The sequence below is a fragment of the Papaver somniferum genome, chromosome 10 (assembly GCF_003573695.1).
Source record: "Papaver somniferum cultivar HN1 chromosome 10, ASM357369v1, whole genome shotgun sequence".
NCBI classification, from domain to species: Eukaryota; Viridiplantae; Streptophyta; class Magnoliopsida; order Ranunculales; family Papaveraceae; genus Papaver; species Papaver somniferum.
The window spans coordinates 18,588,452-18,609,828 of NC_039367.1; the positions used below are offsets into that span (position 1 = coordinate 18,588,452).

At 38.5% G+C, this 21,377-nt stretch overlaps 1 protein-coding gene across 2 annotated transcripts; it reads left to right on the top strand.

Annotated features, from left to right (window-relative positions):
- Positions 1–16,736: 16,736 nt before the first annotated feature.
- LOC113319702 (F-box protein CPR1-like) lies at positions 16,737–20,648 on the top strand. 2 transcript variants are annotated; one of them, XM_026567946.1, is made up of 2 exons: positions 16,737–18,037; positions 20,101–20,648. In XM_026567946.1, exon 1 carries the CDS (start codon positions 16,904–16,906, stop codon positions 17,918–17,920), a length of 1,017 nt encoding a protein of 338 aa, XP_026423731.1. In that variant the 5' UTR covers positions 16,737–16,903; the 3' UTR covers positions 17,921–18,037; positions 20,101–20,648. The 2 variants fall into 2 exon arrangements, with proteins under 2 accessions (XP_026423731.1, XP_026423730.1); XM_026567945.1 differs by having other exon boundaries at positions 16,737–18,021.
- Positions 20,649–21,377: the final 729 nt, after the last annotated feature.

A 21,377-nucleotide genomic window follows, 5' to 3' on the forward strand; every position in this document is an offset into this window, starting at 1 on the left:
ACACAGATGCTTGGTAGACTATTTCAAATAGATATGATGTGTCTCAAGCGCAAAAGTGTTCTTAATCACCAATTTTCTAATGCGAAATCCTTGTTTGATGATAGAGTATTCGATCGCGGAAAAGAAATTGGAACCCTTAATGGATACTCTTGTTTTACTGGTGACTATGAGCTCAGTCGAGATTTCACTGATTCTTATTTATTTGTTCTAGATGTTTGTTCAATTGCAAGAGATGCACACAATTGGAATTTCGTTTCTCAGCTGTTTTTTAGACATGAGTTTCCGTTAGATTCATTATCTTTGCATTATGTCTTGTTATTGTTTAAAACTGGTGTTATCAAGCAGACTGGTCAGTTGTTGGTTCAAATGCTTGATATGAGGAAAGAAGTTTTTGTTCTGTCACAGCTGCAGATAACTTGGGTCCCTTTCCATCGAAATTTTAGCACCAATTATATACCAGCTGGAGTGATATCTTTCCAACTGATTCATTCTTTGAGTACAACTCATGCTGTTGTTGGAATTCATGTTTATAACTCGCTATTGCTGCTTACACCTTCCAGAAGTTGTTTTAGCTTCTTCAGAATTTATCAAATGATTGATCACATGGATACTTCGAGTGACCAAGTAGTAGTTCTCATCAAGTGTACTCGCTGGATATATGATCGAGGCAAGCTGTCTGCTGGTCAAGGGTATTTTTATTTTCCAACTACTTACGATTATTGTGTGATTACACTTACTTATGGGGTCACTGTGTGTCTTCTGTTAAAATGGATGGCTGAGTATGATCTGATTTTGGAGTTTGGCTACCAGCTGCTTTCCTTGTTCGAGTTTTCAAATGTTTATTTGTTGGCTGCAAATGGAGACACGCGTAGTGTTTGTGAGCTGTCTGATGAAGTGGCCGCAAGGAATGTCAGCAGTACTATGCTCCTGGTATGGTATCGATTATTTACCCAATTGCTTCAGGTCTTGAGATCAGATGGTGACCTTGTGGAGTTTCGTGTTCTTCCTCATATAATGAGTATCACAAATCTTCTACGAAGTTATGTCTGGTCTTTCAGTTTGGGTATAGTTTTGCACTCTCCATCACATGCACCTGAGGTCTATGAGACTCTTACTATTTTAGAGGCAGTTGAACTTCGTTTTTCTACCAAGTTGGAGTTATTTGCAATGTTATGTGGAACTCAGGTCTTGCTCACAGTAATGAGTATTCTGAATGTGCTAATATGGTTCGAGTACTCGAGGTGGAAATTCAGAGTGGTTCCCTCTGGGTGGTGGAGTGCACGAAATGTTAGCTGGATTGATAAGAGTTTTATCTCAGTGGTGTCCTTTGACCTAAAATGGACTTTTAGGAGCATTCTATTCTGCACACCTGACATCCATCATCAAATTGCATCAACCCTCACGAGCATGAGATTTCTCAGTTGGCAACTGGCTGCTGCAAGTAGACTTTTCTGTATGGTTAAGCATTTGAGTTGGATATCTCTGTACACCTTGCATTGTGGCTGGTATTCTTGTGGCAACCAACAGATAAGTCTACACAAATGCACTTCCACTCGATACCTTCTTCTTTGTTACATTTTTATGTGTGGATTGTCTTATCTAACGAGGAAATGGCATATCTGTCTTGTTGGTGCGCTTGGATAATAAGAACCCATCTCAGACTCATGATGCTTCAATATCCTGATGTGGTTAGAGTAGGAGTTCTAATGTCAGTTAGTTATTCTAAAGGGTGTTGTCTGCGCATGTCTTGTTGTGCTTGCTATTTTTGTTCTTCTGGCAGCCAAGTGACGGCTCTTATGTATCTGCCAGGAAACTGTCCGAGCTCGATGGAACCTATTGAAAAGAAGAGGAAAATATCAGGTTATAACAGGGTAAAATTCCTTATGAGAGCAGTGCGAAAAACGTACCTTCCGGCTGGCCTTCACATTCAGGTTGTAAATCAGTGGTGTATGAAGAGAGGGGGTCATTCCAGCTCAATCAACTCGTTGATGGTAAGCACTGTACAGTTCAAGGAAGCAGCACTTTTTACTCAAGACTTCTACACAAAGAGTTGTCAGTTACCAAGGGTGTCTCATTGTACTATCACAGCGGTTTTGGCTCTTGCGTATGGTTCAACAACAGCTGAAGGAGATAGTGGGCACTACAACAGCGGCTTCACGTTTTCACAGCTGCACCGCCAGGCTCCAAAACAACCTTGTGTAAATGAAGTTGCCGACTCGCCACTCATCCTTGAGGACAAGGATGTTTCGAAGGGGAAGGAAATGTCATGTACCTACTATATGTGAGAGGGTGCCCTTATCGTTTATGTATCCGTCTTTAGTAATATTGGTATTTAGTATAGTTGAGAGTGGTAGTTGGTAGTAAGGTATAGTGGGCAGTTCAGATGTAACTACCTGGAGGCTGCGTAGCCGTTGGATGCTAGGTAGGGGTGAGGGTTATTTAAGCTTCTGAACCTGTAATGGACTCTTTATCCAAAATTATTAAACGATTTAAGTTTATTCGATTTTTAGGTTGTTCGCAAGAGCATAGAAATTTGATTCTCTGAATCAAGTGTTTATCCTGTCATTGTACATCCTTGTACATGACAACGAACCATACCTGGTGACAAATGTTATCTTAGGAGGTTATTGCAAGCTCATCAACGCTGACAAACTAGAAGATGTGACGATTCACTCACGATGGCTCAAGCCCTGCAATACCTAAAACGTTGTGTTACCATCTTCTCCGGCGTTCTCCATACCTAAAACGATGTGCTACCATCTCCTCCAGCGTTCTCTGTACCTAAAGCGTTGTGCTGCCTTTTCCTCCAGCGTTCTCCGCAGTATTTCCTCCAACAATTTCCCATTCATGCAATATTTGTAATTCCTCCAAAATGATTGCACTGTTTGCATTCATAATTATTGGGTTTCCAATTTGTCAATTAATCGAAATATTAGTTCCTTTTTTTAGAAATCCTTTACCCCCTGATCATGACGCAAAGTCGTAAGCGAGTTTAAACCTTCATCATTACCCATCAATATAAACCAGAAAAAACAAAACCCTAAAGAGGAACATCTTATTCTTTCGGAAAACATTGAAGGCCTACACGCAGGAAGAAAAGGGCAAAGGGGATTCGTATGATTATTAGGGTAAGCGTTTGGGATAACGATCTACTTCAACAAGCGGCATCACCACAACGGGATTTGCGAAAACTTTTCCTACTGGAAAATAGGTTCGTGGTTAATCTCTGGTTTCCATTATCGCATCCTCCTTCATTGTTTGGGATCATGAGCAATCATCACGAAGACAGTACACATAAAATGCATCACTGATTATATGCATGAATTGATGAAATGAGGAGATTCTATTACGACCCTACTAGAAAGCGCCATAGTTTGGTCTCAAGATAATGTGAATAGAAGGACCATTGTTTAATTAAACCTAAACTCAGTCACTGTTGAGCATAAAAAGGAACGTCTACAAACTAAGAAAGCGTTCAACAATGAATAAAGGCAACAAAGGGAAATCTAGTCATTGGAAGGATCAACGATATCTTCACGGGGACTGTTGGAAACTGCTTCAACGCCTTCATCGCAAGCCATTACTACATCCTCCCAGGAAGCCGCATCGACTTCCCCTTTTGATGCCGCTTCGACGCCTCCCTCAATAACTGCTTCAATATTCCCTCCAGGGGATGCACTGATAGATGCATTTATGTGTCTATTTTGATCTCAATTATGTATATTGTTAGTTCTCGATTTTTTACTTATTTGATTATTTTATGGTATTGTAGGTGTTTTTGGAGAAATAAGCTTTTGCGGCGAAATTGGCTCGAAAAGTGGTTCTTGCGCCCAAGGGAGAAAATTACCAAAGGAACTCCTCATTTGGATAAGGGGAACTTCAGTTACTAAGGGGCACTCACTGCTAAGGACAGACATTTCATATTCGCACCCCTATTCTGGATAAGGGGCACTCATCCTCTTTCTTTGAAATCCAAATTTTGGCGAGAAATCAAGTGCAGTCGCTGGCGCATTTGGATTTGAGTTTTGAAGCGGTTGTGGAGAGATTCAATCACCGAGCTGGATTTCTTTAGGCCTGTTAATGCTAAACAAGTCCAGTATAAGCCCTTACTTTGACTAAATTTGGCTAGATATCGATTGGAAGCAAAACAGGGAAGTGAGATTTTATATCGGGTTGGAAAAGGAAGTTCCATGGATATAATATGAGAGAATCTATGCTGAAGATTTAGTTCAATATTTAGAAGAGTTTGAAGGAAAACACAAGCCGCGTAGGGGAGAAAGAATAGAAATATTCCCGTGACTTGGAATGGAAGAAAAGAGAAAATATTCGAGGATATCTTGAGAGATAATTCAGCTGATGATGTATAAATAGGAAGGAAGAGACCCATAGGGGGGAGTCAGGTAGTTGGGGGTCTTTGCGTAGTTTAGGGGAAGCTCTGGTACGAAGAAATCACGCTGCAGAGAAAGTTGCAGCAGGAGGAGGAAGAAGAAGAAGCTGAAGAACATTAGACGACCCAAGTCAGTCGCAGATAAGTGTGGTTTATCCATGACACACATAGTATCTTTCCCAGCGTCTTATATCTTCTGTATCGTTAGTAACAGTCGATATCCTTTGAGAGTTTATACGGCATCATGAGCTAAACTCCAACACTGGGACAATGGAGGAAGCCATGTTTCACAATTGATTGGTAACTATTTTTGATTCTTTTGACTTTTTGCATTATGTTTAATCAATATATGATTTTCATTAATTAGTTGTCATTTTGTTTGATGGTATATGCTTAAACGTATACCATGCTTGTGATTTCATTAATTAGTCGTGCTTTTGATATACAATGCTTGTGATTTACATCTAATGTTTTAGAAATCAAACTTTGGCAAAGAATAAGAGTCTACAAAAGAGCTATAATTGTTAAGAATCAGTATATGAACCAATTGAATGTGATTAATGGTGGAATCTTGAGTCCTAGTCCCTATCGATATTTGTGACAACCTTGTGAATATATTTTCTTTATTTTATTTATAAGTCTAGAATCGAGTCTACACAAGTCCGAGTGAACGACAACTTTACTTACCACTTTAAAAACAACATCAATTTTTGGCGTCGCTGCCGGGGATTTGTATTAGGTTTTAGATTTTTTTTATTATTTAGATTTTTTTTGTTCTCTTTTACGCCTTTGGTATTTTTCGATTCTTTTTAGATTTGGAACTAAGCTACAACGAAAGAAAAAAGTGCTATAAAAGGAAAGCATCGCCAAAGAATGAAAGATAAGAGGAATCCGAAAGGAGTGAAGAAGAAGATTTTGTACATAATTATTTTATTTATTTTTATTTTTGGAAACTGTATTAGGGTTTGCTTTTTTTGTAATTTTTCTTTTTATTTTTGGATCTTTTTGGAATTTATTTTTGACTTGGACATTATTTTTTAAAACCCTAAGGAAGGGTTAAAAGTTAAATATAAATTGCTGCAGGGAAGGACGACAGTTACGATACTGTCTCGGCCCCTCAGGTTCGTACACTGACATTGGAGTCGGTGGCCTGAGTCAACTTCAACGGTTCATCGCCCGTCTGGTACGGGAGGTAATACTCTATCCACCCACGAATCCCCTGTCAGTGGGTTTTCTTTTGTCATACAACATGTGCACACACCATATTGCATCGTCAGACACCGAATTTTAGGAAAACACGTGGTTTAGTACGGTGAACCCTCTGGGCATTATCATCCGAAACACCACAAGCCTCAGCCTTGTACCTTTGAACAGTCTTTGACTGTAGGTATATGTTGCTGTGATAACCTGAGCTTACCCATTTTAGTCGAACCTGCATTTGCACGTACACAAAAGTATGTCGAACTGGTATTACAATAGCCAATACAATGAATATCCGACTGATCAACATGGACATTATTCTTATTATGACCATAGTGTAAATAGTGGTTGGGAACGCCAACCTTTTCAAGGTTATGTCTCATACCATAGTGAGCCCAATTACTATTTGCATACCCACCAGTCGTACGAGCAAAACAATCCCTCTATTTCTCTAGAAGAGGCTCTCAAGAGTTATACCTTATTTGTGAAGGAAACCTGTAAAATTCTTCCAGACGAGCAGTTAACAAAGATGTCACTAGAAGAGACTCTTAAGAAATTTACTGAGAGTACAAATAGGATTGTGGAAAAATTGGCTCAATATAGTCTTAATTTTCAATAAAGTGTTTCCAATAGTACCTTTGAAAATGAGGATAGTTATTCACCTAATCAAGATGACGAGGATAGAATTGGTAACACTACTAATTTAGATGAGGTTCAACCATTTTCATGTTGTTATAATGATTATGATGAGGATAGTGTTGATGAAGAATCTGACATTAGTGATCAGGAATTTGTTACTCCTATTGAGCTTCACGAAAATAATGTTATTTTTGGTTCAGATCCTAATAATTTTAACAATTGTTCACCTATTCAAAAGGACGAGGATTTGACTAGAGACACTGTTTTAGACGATGTAGTATTTCCTTTTTACGAAGCCGATAATGGTTTTGAGGAACCAGTTTATTCTGAAAATACTGTTTTAGAGTCCAAGGATTTAGAAACATTAGTCTTAGACAAAGAAGATGAACTCGTAGAGCTTTTAAATATGAGTGAGGATGCATCACCTGAGTATAATCTACACGAAGCAATTGACCATTTTCAGAATTCTGATGATCTAGAAATTAGGGAAATTGTAGCTAGTCTATCTAAAGACACCCAAAACTCTAAGTTTGGGGGTGATTATCATTCTCCATGTGCCTTACCTTTAGCTCTTACAGAGATCCCTCACTTGGGACTTGATATATGTTCCTCAACCATTGTGCCAGATTACCTTCATACTAGATCTCCCGAACCTACTAATGTCCAGGAAGAAGTTCAGTTGTTAGAAACTCATCCTATGGTTGATGTGGTTTACCCGGGCGATAATACCAAGATTGACTTTGTTTTCTCACCAAATATTTTTCAACCAATTGTGGGAACGTTTGAATTTGAAATGTGTCAGTTATTAAGTTTTGAGACTAAGCCTAAGTACTTTAGGAGAATAGATACGACACATTTTCTTAAGAATGACCACCACTTTCATTTTGATTAACTGTGTGAGTCAAATTTGATTGACTTATAGGATCCTCAATTATTCAGGTTATTATTATGTGCTTCTAAATTTTTCCAGACCTTAGAACCTGATCTTTCGGATCTTACCTATGAGGAGGTGCAGCCCATGAAAATATTTTATTTAGAGCCCTTTATTGAACCTGAACCTGAACCACATCTAGATGTAGTTGTCTTAAACAGGAAATTAGGCAAGGGTGTGCTTTATTCGTTAACTTTCTTGGTTTATTGCGGTTTTTTTTTGTCTGCGATAACACTTTTTGATGCAGATGATCCACAATTGTTTCGATTATTGCTATATGATTCGAGGTGATTAATTCTTTCTTAGTATGGCTGAAGACGTTAAACTTAGCACTTCTTGGGAGGTAACCCAATCTCATGCAACACGGTAATATCTTTTCTTAACTCTTTTACTTCAAATGGTAACGGTTTCTCTTTGTTCATGCTTTTAATTTTATGTTTAGAACATTGAGGACAATGTTAGATTTAAATTTTGGGGTATGGGTGAAACTTTTTAGTTACATTAATAAACTCCAAAGCCTAAAAATTTATGCTTATTAAGGATGTCACTAACAATCTAAGTGGATGGAAGCATCTTGGTTGTAGGAGTTGAGGAAACAATCTGATTAGATGGAAACATCTAAAGAGTCTATTCATAAAAGCACGGAGCTCAGGTGTTAGAAAAAAACATGGTAGTTTTGCCATATCTCGTTGAATCCTTTTCACTTCTGTTTTATTTGGTTTTCTTTTTAAAATATGTTTCTCTAAGTGATTAGGTGGGGCTCACAAATCAAGTTGTTATCACTGCTAGGGTGAGATAAAGTGATTGAGATACCAAAAAAAAAAAGAAAAAAAAAAGTTGAAATAAAAAAAAAATGAGAAAAATGAAAAAAATAAGAAAAAAATTGAGACCAGACCACCAGACCAACCAGAATAAATTCAAATAAAGTCGACCACCGGTACCCTTGTGTATGCCATCTGAGTTGACCTAGAGTTAGGATTATCGACCACTGGTTCCCTTGTATATGCCAGTGTGTTGATATTAGTCCAGACCAGTACCTCAGTCCATTAGGATAGGTTCGTTTTGGCAGTGGCCTTCAGACATATATGGGAAATACCGTTCATCTTAGTCAACATCAAAACCATCTACGTTTTTCTCTACATCCATCTTCTTAATCTATCCATGTGATTGGTTGACTCCGGTTATGATGTCCAGAAACTATCTGAGTAGAGCTCTGTCACTTATATATGAATTTTAGTATGCTTGAGTGTAAACTCGTCTACAACAATTGGAATTTCGCATCAGGGTACTTCCTCTTGTAGTCAATAAGTATGCCAACTAAGGATATTCTTTAGTGCCTTCCAAGGTTCTGCGTAGATAGCTAGGGTCTGGAGTAAAGGTTTTGTGGGTATATCTCTAGTAAGCCCTCCCGAGACTATAACTCGGCCACTAGGGCCACCTAGGGGTTTAAAGGCTTGTTGCATACGCTAAATGCAACCGACGATGCCTGCGACAATGAGTTAGGATTTTATTTTATTTTTATTAGATTTGCTCGAGGACTAGCAAATAATAAGTTTGGGGGTATTTGATAGACGCATTTATGTGTCTATTTTGATCTCAATTATGTATATTGTTAGTTCTCGATTTTGTACTTATTTGATTATTTTATGGTTTTGTAGGTGTTTTTGGAGAAATAATCTTTTGCGGCGAAATTGGCTCGAAAAGTGGTTCTTGCGCCCAAGGGAGAAAATTACCAAAGGAACTCCTCATTTGGATAAGGGGCACCTAAGTTACTAAGGGGCACTCACTGCTAAGGACGGACATTTACTATTCGCACCCCTATTCTAGATAAGGGGCACTCATCCTCTTTGTTTGAAATCCAAATTTTGGCGGGAAATCAAGTGCAGCCGCTGGCACATTTGGATTTGAGTTTTGGAGCGGTTGTGGAGAGATTCAATCACCAAGCTGGATTTCTTTAGGCTAATGCTAAACAAGTCCAGTATAAGCCCTTACTTCGACTAAATTTGGCTAGATATCGATTGGAAGCAAAACAGGGAAGTGAGATTTTATATCGGGTATTTGAGATGGAAAAGGAAGTTCTGTGGATATAATAGGAGAGAATATATGCTGAAGATTTAGTTCAATATTTAGAAGAGTTTGAAGGCAAACACAAGTCGTGTAGGGGAGAAAGAATAGGAATATCCCTGTGACTTGGAATGGAAGAAAAAGAGAATATTCGAGGATATCTTGAGAGATAATTCAGCTGATGATGTATAAATAGGAAGGAAGATACCCATAGGGGGGAGTCAGGTAGTTGGGGGTCTTTGCATAGTTTAGGGAAAGCTCTGGTACGAAGAAATCATGCTGCAGAGAAAGTTGCAACAGTAGGAGGAAGAAGACGAAGCTGAAGAACATTAGACAAACCAAGTCAGTCGCAGATAAGTGTGGTTTATCCACGACACACATAGTATCGTTCCCAGCAGTCTTATATCTTCTGTATCGTTAGTAATAGTCGATCTGCAACGTATATAAACGTTGTAGTTGATATGTTTTGGTGATTTTTCTTGTACTTTCATCTTTAAACACTCTTTGAGCCATATTTCTATCTTTTGAGAGTTTGTGCGACATCATGAGCTAAACCCCAACACTGGGACAATGGAGGAAGCCATGTTTCACAATTGATTGGTAACTATTTTTGATTCTTTTGACTTTTTGCATTATGTTTATTCGATATATGATTTTCATTAATTAGTTGTGATTTTGTTTGATGGTATATGCTTAGACGTAAGAGATTTTGATATACCATGCTTGGATTTACATCTAATGTTTTAGAAATCAAACTTTGGAAAAGAATAAGAGTCTACAAAAGATCTATAATTGTTAAGAATCAGTATATGAACCAATTGAATATGATTAATGGTGGAATCTTGAGTCCTAGTCCCTCTCGATATTTTTGACAACCTTGTGAATATATTTTCTTTATTTTATTTATAAGTCTAGAATCGAGTCTACATAAGTCCGAGTGAAATACAAATTTACTTATCACTTTAAAAACAATATCATGCACTGAAATCATCTTTGGAAGCCTTTTCAACATCTTCTCCAGATGCTGCTACCATGATCTCCTCAGCATCCACTTCAGTGTTCCCTCCGACGGTTGCTTCAATACCCTCCACGGAAACTACTTCCACCTTCTCCTCAGGAACTGCCCCAACAGCTTTCTGAGGATGCTCCGATTCATCCACGTCAGAATCGAGAATTATGATTCCATTGCGAATAGGGTAATCATGCTTCTTTTCACCGGAAGGCCGCTCATTATCGATTCTTCGTCGCTTAAGCCGAACTGCAAACTTTTCAGCTCTCGCACTCAGCGGCTGAGACACTTCGTCGCGCCTCCATTCTTCCTCCATGCCAACTGAAGCCAAGAAATCCTGAACACGCTCCCGAACGAGACGTAGATGCAGAAGAGACATACCCTGTATAGCACTACCAGCTTCACGAAACAGAGGATCTATTTTGGCCATCACCTCCTCGAACACACTAGCCTCGGGTTTGTCGACTTCAAAACTCTTCTCTGGAGAAGTAAAAGAGTAATCATCACCAGCAGTTCCCATCATACACTGCAAAGGGGGACGTTATGATCATACCAACAGCTGGTAAATATATAAAAAAATTGTTATTATCAATCAAAAATCAAACTGCATAATGAGCATGGATCAATACCTGGAACAAAGAAAGAAACAATTCTGCGATGGGAGAAAGGCTCGGCGTATTCTTTATATTCCGCAAAATAGATAGATCCCGGGAAGAAAAGGAGTCTTTAATTGCCGTGTATAAAGGCTCCGGATACGGGATAATGATCAAGCAGATACTTATATATCTGACAATAACCGACGTACGAAGGAAACATTCCCTACTCAAAGAACCAAGCCAGCCTCTATCCTGGTAATGTTCATCGTACTCCTTTTGTGAATATCTTTGTCTGTCACCATCTAGTGCTTACCCCGCAACAATGTCATTGTTACGTGCTAAGCATGGGACTTAATGTTGATGGTGGTTTTCAATTCAGGGTCAAAATCGTAAAACCCTATAATTAGCGTTGTGATCCTGAAAAGGAATAAAGGCCACTTGAAAGTAACGAGTGCTCAAGCCTCTTTACTTACACATGTATTGAACAACTCAATTTATGCCAGCATTATCAACTAATGCATGACTCACCTGGTATTTTCCATACTATGTTCCCAGCCGAACTCTCAATATTGACATGACATGACGATCAATGATCACTCTCAGCAGAGTAGCATAAATCTCCCGAAATGTTAGTATTGGGATCAACGCAAAAATACTCATACAGGCTACATCTCTCTAACAAAGAGATCAATGCGTTCACACATTTTTAAATTAAAGTTAACGTGATCGAACACATATTTATTCTTAAAGAAAATCTAGACTTCCAATATCAGTCTCAAAAGTAATCACGGCCGCACGATTTGTCCGTGCAATTTAACAAGCCTAGACCGCTCCTGACAGAACTAGGTAATCACCATGTTGACCTCCGGAGGGACCACTACTGCTTTGGCCGGCCGGACTTTGTACAAACCCTTCCAGGGTTGTCAAAAGCCAAACCTAAATAGGGTGGTTGCGCTGATTAGAAGAAGCTCGAACTAGCTAGACTGTTCAAAACAGTCCAACTTTGTCAGCCTGGTTGGACGACTTAGATCATCCTACGAACAATTAAGGAAGTTCCAGCATGATCATCAGCAGGCCCACTACTGCCCTAGTTGATCGACTTGCCTGCGACAAGCCTATAGAGTGCTCAATCGCTCAGCCAAACTTGAACATGCTCGCTGTATTCAAAACCTTAAATTTGGGTTGCGGCAGTTTACAACCGTCGCAAATCGATGGTGTTCGTCCAACTTTGCCAGTCTTGTTGGACGACCGAGATCTTCCTTGAGATGACCAAAGAGGCGCAAGCATGCACGTTGGCGGCTCAACTCCTTCCTTGGTCGATCGACCTCTCCATGGAAAAACCAGAGCATACCAAATCGTTTGCTCAAAGTAGCTTAAACGCGCTGCTTTGAAAACCCTAAAAATACGTTTGCGGCAACACACTACTGACTCAAATCGATCACAACCTTCCATCTTCGCCAGCCGAATCGAGTGGCTTAGATCTAATTCTAGATGGCCCAGGAGATGTCAGCGTGCTCACCGACAACTCGTCTTTGCACGAGGTCGATCGACCTGCTCAAACCAACACGTAGCGCCTCGAATCGCTCGCTCAAAAGAGGGTTGGCTGATCAGCCTCTAAACCCTAAAAAATTGCGTCAACGACATTAAATAACTGCCGCAAATCGATCACGACCACCCAACTTCACCAGCCTAGTTGGACGGTGTAGATCTATTTTCAGAAAACCAACAAAGCAGCATTACTACCATCGGCCATCACTCCTTCATAGGGAGTGATTGACCAGGAGGTAGTTCTCCCATAGGGCACTTGAACGATCACCCAAAAGAGGTCGATCGCGCTACTCTTTTAAGACACTCAGTCCAAGTGTCATCAACACAAGTAACCAGAAACCGTTTTTCTGATACGCAAGTCATAAACTGCCACACCTTCATAATTCAACACTCTGATCTCAAACACCTTCTCCGCTTCCCTCCCTAAGATCAACCCTTCTCCTTCATTGTGACCGAATTGAATCTGGAACGACCATTTCTTGGTTTAGGCCAGAGTCTTACAGATTGATCTCTCGAACCTAAAAGCATTCCCGTGCAATGCATTTGTTTAGGGTTTTAATTCGTTTCTCATCAACACACCCCAAATTACCAAAAACAGCAGAATCAGTTTTTATCCAAAAACAGTGTGATAGGTAAGCCGCTCCTACTTGATGGACCGACTACAGCAAAATCTCCGATGATCTATGCGCGTGTATGTGTATAAGCTAACCCAAATTCTGATTTGAAAAATACAATTCCTTGGTAACAGATAAAGATAGAAAAATCAGTGTTGGAGTTAAGTATGTTTAGAAACCCCCACAGTGTTATAAATGTTCGACCTTTTGTCGTAATGAAGCTAAGTGCCCCCAAACAGGCAGACGAGATAATTAATGTATACGGATCAAACAACCCCCCTTGTGTGAATCAAATAGATGGGGGTGCAAAACCCAACAGCTCAAAGTGAATGGATTCTTGTATCTCACAAGAAGAACATGAGATTGAGCAATGAACTGTTAAGTATGGAGACTACTACGTCGTAGCGCATGCTGGTGGATAACTCTGACCCTGAAATACCCTATGGGTTTGAATACACCCCCCTCCCTCCCCAACACCCCCCCCCCCCGATGGCTGTCGTAAGTGCAATCAAATTAATAATCTTATTTCCACACAATTAACTGGTAATATAATAGAAGCAAGGATCGTTCCAACGAAGAGCAGTGAGTTTTAGTTGTCAAGGTATTACAAAGGTTTTGTTTTTTTTTTTAGATTTTAAACAAAATAAATAATCAAAGCAAATGATGTTGAATTGTAATCAATAGAGAGAAATATGATCGGGGAATCCTTCTTCGTTAATAAACCGTCAATGAATTATTATAGTTTCCTACTCGTCGTTAATCATAGATTATCTCCAACCGTGGAATAACAGCTAGATAAGTGTTATCCCCTAAATTCCTTATATCACTGGATACAGAAGTTCTCGCCTACCAGATTCTATTCGTTTAAACCACCTAGTAGTAGATCACTCAAGGTGTAATTTGGTCGAATGCTTTATCTTTTGTGAATTTATAGGTTGATCTCACTAGTTAGACTTTTATATCAAGGTCCACTTTTTGGTGTTGTTTATACACAAAATCGCTCAACAGAATCCCTCTGTAAGGTCTCATGTTCTCTACTTGTGTACAGTTATTCAACGATTACTTATCTCCTAACTCAATACTAGCAATAGACTAAATCAACAAATCAATTTAGTTGGCCATCTAAACAATCCATCAATCAATCATAAATATTCATAATCATACAAACAAACGATAATCATATGAAGAACTTCAAAGTAGATCAATATAATAACTCAAATATTATTTACAACTTAGAATTCATCCTCAATCAATAGGTGTTTAGCTACTCATGGATGTAGAAACATCCATGTGATACATATAAGAAAAGTTTAGAGATATCGTTACGATTGAGGAACCGCTCCGAAACCCTAGCTTTCGATCAGTGTGATGTTTCTCCTCTACAAGACTTACAATTTCGTGACCTTTTGATATATATCATTCATGACCTAATACCTCATTTTATAGGTTTACATTGCTTGACCTTCAAGTATCTAGTTCGGTTCAAGAACCCGACCCGAAAATATGAAATAAAGACCCTAACCGTGAGTTTTGGCCTTCAACAGTATGCATACCCGTTTGCATACTTAAATTTCAGTTAAATCTAGGGGAAATAAGTATGCATACCCGTTTGCATACTGAAAATCCTTTTGCATACCCGTTTGAATACTTGCTTGTCTTCATTATTCGATAAAAAGCTTGTTTTGCCCACAACTTCTTCGTCCGAACTCGGAATGACCTCATTCTTTTTGCATTCTTTTCCTCTATCAATTATATTGGAGATGGTGATGAGAAATACTTAATTTGAATGAGTTAATCTTGATATTTGGCCCGTCTCTTGATTTTGAGCGTTTTGCTCCTTTTCGTCGCACTTCTTCCATTTCTCTTGGACTTGGGCACTTGGATAGTTGGAATACTTCTCTTCTTAGCTCTTTTCAGCACTTTGTAGCTCTTTTTTGGATGCTTCACCTAATAAAGACAAATAAGAGAAAACAAGAGTAATAATAAGAAAATATGCAAGAATAATAGCTTAAACAAGTATGGAATGGATACTAAAATCATATGAATTATGCACTTATCAAATACCCCCACACTTAACTTTTGCTAGTCCTTGAGCGAACTAAATAAAACTAATCCCAAATATAACAACTCCCTTTTATTGAAAAACGGTTACACTTAGCATGTATAACAAGCCTTTTAAACCCCTAGGTGCCCCTAGTGGACGAGCTATAGTCTCGTGAGGGTTTACAAGGGGTATACCCACAAAATCTACTCAAATTTATCGCCTTGGAAGAACCAATAAGGATAGACACAAAGTATAAAGCCAAATAGTTAGCCTGCATAAGTTCTTTAGCTGCAAACATCCCACATACATTCCAATCATCACACACAAGCAATTACTTACGTGTGACATTCAACCTGATTGCAAAACTATACTAAGATAGTCGTCATACTTGTTCCAACGTTTGCCACAACACTCGCATGCTGAAATCACATGGATACATAAGAAAATGGAAATATAAAAGTGAAGTGTGAAAATGTTGACCAAAGTGAAAGATGTTACCCACAATACTTGTATGAATATCGTCAAAGGATTCTTATTTATAGCGCAATAGTTGAGACAAGCACCCATTTAACTCGACCACATGATATGATACTCTAAGCGCATGCTCCTTTTCAGCAAGTATGTGATAGTTGCCTTGAATCATGCGTTCCATACCTGTTTAGGCGACGGAGACATGGACAACGTTTCACTCATATCGCAAGCAAAAATTTGTGAACTATCTTAATTAGAGAAGCACCAAAGACGATTGAATCATATATGAACCTACATTTTATAAGAAAAGGAAGTATTACGTCCTTAACAATTAGGGCTGCACAAGACCCGCCCACCAAACCCAAACCCGCCCGTACCCGCTAAACCCGTGGGTTTTTAGTCCATACCCGCCCGTTATGGGTGCGGGGTTGGTTATGAAACAAAAAACCCGCTGTCTGTGGGTGCGAGGTTGGTTTAAGCTACTACCCGCCCATAAAACCCGCAGATTATATATCATTAGATTAAATTAATACTAGCCATCCATTATGAAACCCTAATACTAGTAGATAGGATAACTGATAACCCTCATTCACTTTTTACACTCTTGTCTATGTTCGGCCTCTCCTCTTCTTCCTCCTCAGTTCTTCTTCTTCACCTACAAACGACAATTACCAGAAATCTTCACCAGAAATCAACAACCACAACTTCGAATCTTCACCAGAAGTCGACAACAATCGAAAAATCAACAGATTCAACACTTAATCTTCATCTGTGAACTTAAGTAAAACATGTGTGTGTGTGAATGAGTATTGAATTATAAAGCGGGTCTAAGCGGGTTTAAACCCATACCCGCCCAACCCGCAGCGGGCGGGTAACAAAACCCGCCCGCTGTTTGTGGGTGCGGGGTTGGTTTTGAAGAAAAAAACCCGCAATCGATGGGTGCGAGGTTGGTTTGATCTTATACCCGCCCATACCCGCCCATGTGCAGCCCTATTAACAATTACATTGCAATGATTCATTAAAACATCTGGGAGTCTGAGACGGCTAGACAGGATTTAACATTATCCGTTGCGCAAAACTGACAGTGCAAATGAGTTCCTCTTTTCAAGCCGTTGATGAAGGAGAGAGTCGTACTGTATCTAAAATGTTTGCAACGTACCATATATTTCTCCTCACAATACTTTCCCATTTTAATTTCTTGAACCTTGTTTACTCTCATTTCACAAACGAAACCCCATTCTGCAACCCTCCGGAAAAATGAGCGAATCGAGCGATCAATGTCGTACCAGATCCGAATCATCCCGTGTTGCATTATCTCGGTGGCAAGATCTTTCTGAAGATGTTCAGGATGAGATATTTTGGAAGCTACCAGCGAAATCCGTCTCGTTATCTAGGTGTGTATGATACTTTGGAAACCTAGTTTTATCAAGATTCATGTTAATAAATCTATTCGGAGCAACAGAAGCAACCCTAAACTCTTGTTTAGTCATCGTTGGGTACTCTATTCCCCTAAGATTTACTCTGTACCTATAGATTATGCTTCAATTTCAGTGGCATCATCATCTTTTTTAAGTGTTGTATATGAAGGAGCAGTTCCGATGAATTACCCATTTGAATCTAACAAAATGTATCATCACCAATTCTTGGGTTCATGTAATGGCTTGATTTGCTTCAAGTTTCATGTTATTGACTGGGGAGCTGATTATCAAAGGAGACGTGAGGAGGAGACTAAATATAGTGTTTTGAACCCATTAACACGACAATTTAAGGAATTTACTATGCAAATAGTGGATAGAATTGGTAATGGCATCACCTATGGATTTGGTTATGACAGCAAAATTGATGATTACAAATTAGTAGCAATATTGAATAATGGTGATTCCTCCAATATTGAAGTTTATAAAGTGAGATCAAATTCCCAGACTAGTATTCGGGGCACTCACAAATACTGGTTTTATTGTGGCAAAAGATCTTGTGGTGTGTTTTTAAATGGTTGTCTTCATTGGTTGGGATGTACTGCCCCCCACGCCGTACCTATATTATGTTTTGATATCAGCAATGAGATAATGCTTAGTATCCCGTTACCTGAAATTATTCGCCCCTCTATAGCTTCTCCTGGAGAAGTTCATAAAAGTGTGGGAGTGTTGGGAGACAACATTTGTGTAGTTTTTTGGGATTCTGTTAGACTTAATGTGTGGGTGATGCAGGAGTACAGAGTAAAGGAATCTTGGATAAATTTATTTACCACAAGCCGAGTACCCAGCTCGAATCGAATGCCATCTTGGAAGCCACTTTTGTGCTTTGACGATGGGAAAATTCTTGTAGACTATGAATTCGAGGACTTGCGTATATTGGATCCAACAACTGAAGCAGCTAGATTAGTGGGGTTCCATGATATCCCTATGGGCGATAATTGAGAGAGTTATGTGGAGACCATAGCCTCACTTGGCTCTAGTACTTATCTGGAAAGGCGGATTACAGATGGGACCATGAAGAATCCCAAGCGACGATGATTGAGGTAAAAATATCACATGGTATGAAGTTTTTAAAATTTTCAGTTGTTATATGTTTTGAGTCTGCAACTACAGCATTATTTTAGTTAATAATGTGATTTCTCGTGGACATATGATTAATAACCTTAACTAAGTATCAGAGCTTAGTGGTTCTGCTCTAGTGCAACTTGATTTGCGAACACTTGCTTGTATCAATTTTAAGGTGGGTTTAGTCATTTTTTTATGCTTATCTTTTTTGATGTCATTAACGGTGAAGCTAGTCAGCATTTTATTTTATGTGGCTGCTATGGCCTTTTTAGGTTTTCTGTAGCAAGGTTTAGTTCATATGTGGTTGTTTAGTTGATATTAGAAGGTCAGGACTGGATTGGTAGCTGAATTTGTTGGAACTGTTTTTCTATCAATATTCTTGAGTTTGATGTAGAATCTGTAGGTGTTGGATGCTATAAAACGAGAGCTTTATAAGTAGAACTAACTGAGAATTATCCGGATTCAGTGAGGGCCCAATGAAGAGTATCATCGGTATGTTGAAATTCGAGTCATTTGTTGAATCTGAGAAGAGCTAAAACTTTGTTGCAGCTTGGGAAGGTCCCTTTGAGTGCTATTTTCATGAATAAAATGCGACATAGGCAACTGGGCGAACAAACTTCTGAGTTAGGGGGTTACCATAGTAAAATTGTTTAACGATTTGTAGACCTTGTAAAATAGCCCTCCAGTTCCATATACTCGATGGTTAGAAACATTCTGTAGGTAGGACTTTGTTATAAAAATATCTTGCTCTTGTGACTTGTACCCATATTGCATTTGGTTCTGTTAGCAATCTCCAGGCTAGTTTGGATAACTTGACAAGGTTAAAAAGATGGGTTTTGTGAAGCTTAATCCACCAAGTCGTTTAGAAAGGCAAAGAGAATTCCAAGCTGTAAAGTAGTCACCTTTTGAGTTTGCTTTGTTCCACCAGTACTGCCTCTGGATTTGATCCAGAAGTTGTATAGTGGTTTATAGCATATTGAATCAGTGCCATTAAATTTAGAACAGACTGAATTTGAGTTGACCTTCCTGTTTGGTTTAGTAGTTTACGTTGCTATCCTTGCAGCTTATGTTTTTCTGTGTGATTTGGTTTTGAGTACTTTGACCATATATATTGCGGAACATTTTGGTGAAATTTTTTGCTTGTTCTGAATATCTCAATGACATGCATCTTTTACCATCCATACCTGCATATGAGTATAAACTTACAAAATCTAAGAACAACTGAGCCAGTAAGCTCAATGTTGCGATTAGTTAGAAACTCTACGTACACAGTTTTGTCACTGGCATGGGCATTCACATGGAATTATAATTTGTGAGATTTTTGGTGTCTTTTAATTGTTTTAGAGTAAATTGGGGGGGGGGGGGGGGGGGGTTAAGGTTTCTACTAAATTGGGTCTCATGAATCTTCATCTCTTTGGAAAATACTTCCATCACTGGAGTTAAATACACACTTCCATATGCTTTCATGGATGAATGAAATCTATCTAAAGAAGAAACGGTGTTATGCAATTTTTGAAAAGTTCAGGTATGAAACAAATTGTGAGTTTAGTAATTGAAACAAATTGTCACGGGTAAATGCAGTTTTAGGTAGCTGACATTCATCATATGCTAGATGAATGTGAGTTGAATCTCTTAGCCTTGTTAGTCGACCATTTAACTGTTTGCCTTTGCCATGTTTAATTTACTTGTCTTTGACAATGATACATAGTCGTCTATATAGGGATGTAGTTATGTTTCTCCATGTTCTCATTTTTTATTTAGATTTTCCGTAATTTCTCCTTTATTTGATTATTTCTGAATCGCAAAGGCAAGATATGGAAGAACCATGATCCATGTTTTACTTAATTAGTAGTGAATACATCGATGCAGAACTAATCAACTGAATAAGCTTAATTCATTTGTGTTTAATTGTGCTTTATTATAAATTTGATTTCCTTGAACTTTTGATTTTCATGTGTCAGCTCAAGAATACTCTGTAGATTAAACCAAACTCTGGTATATGTGAACTTTAGATATAAAACATAATGCAGACTGACAAATCTCTGGTTTGCATACAGGGGTGTAAGACATCAAACAACTTGATTTACAAAGAGAAGACGGCTATTTCATTCTTGCTAGGGAATATGGCCAAGGGTCTGATATGGGCAACAGCTGAGGACTTGGCAAGGAATAGAGGACAAGTCCTTTCTCTGTATCGTCAGATATTTAGAAGCCTCAATTTCCCAAAACTTCCCCTGAACTTAGCAGCAAGATTGGCCAAGAAAGCAGAGGCTTGTGTTATCTTCATGCTGGGTGCAGAAGATTAATCCCTTAACAACATTGAGGACCTTATTGATACCGGAGAGTACGCTTTTTCCCTCTTAAGAAAAGGAAAAATGCCTAAATACATCCAATGAGTGCACCACTGGTTACTGAACCTCTTCTTTGCTATACATAGTTTGCTAGTTCTTTTATAGATTTTTTACACTTTCCTTCAGATTTTATTTGTTCATGTCAAATGCTGTACAAGAAAAAAAAAGGAGGGAAAAAAATGTAGCTTTTAGCTGCTGACTTCGAAATATTTTATTTGTTTATGATGGAGTTGGAACTTTCGCTTTTTGTTTCATCATTCGTCTTGCTTTTGGAAGTTGAATTTTTTGTAAGACAGAAATTTATTATAGATAACAGTTTCATGGTCTCAAGCATAAACAAGTATAGGACATACAAACAGAATAACAAGCTTTATAGTATTAGCTTAGCTAAAGGATTTGGACAGGAAGCAGTACTAAATGGTAACAGTATAGGAATGGTACAAGCTCAAAAAGGAATAAGCTTGGAATCACAATTTACATGGGAACTGTTGGACATTAATGCTAGCTAAGAAAATCAACACTCCAACTTTTTTTGCTTGAAATGTTTTAGGTCCCAGAAATTGAGTCAAAGACACCGTAATTTGTTCAATTGTTTAATTGAGCTCAAAGAAATTGTGTCAAAAGACACCGTAATTTTTTTAATTACTTATTGAAATTTGAAACTTTATTGTTTGCCATCAAACTAGAGCACTATCATTTGACACGCAATTATAATGAGAAGGTCCATTTACATGCCTCGCAACCTTCCTATATCAGTGCAAGAGATCCCAATGTACAACTTTGTCACCAGACTAAAGAATGTTAAAGCTTAACTGATCTTGTGGAAGAGAAGTAAATTGGGGATTTTAATAAAGTGCCACATTTCTAATATGCAGTTTCTGAAAATGCCACCGTTTTTTTCAGAGTTTATTAAATGCCATACTCTTGACTTTTTTCATCCCGTTTTTTTGAGATAACGGTTAATGGCTGTTAGTCTCTGTTAG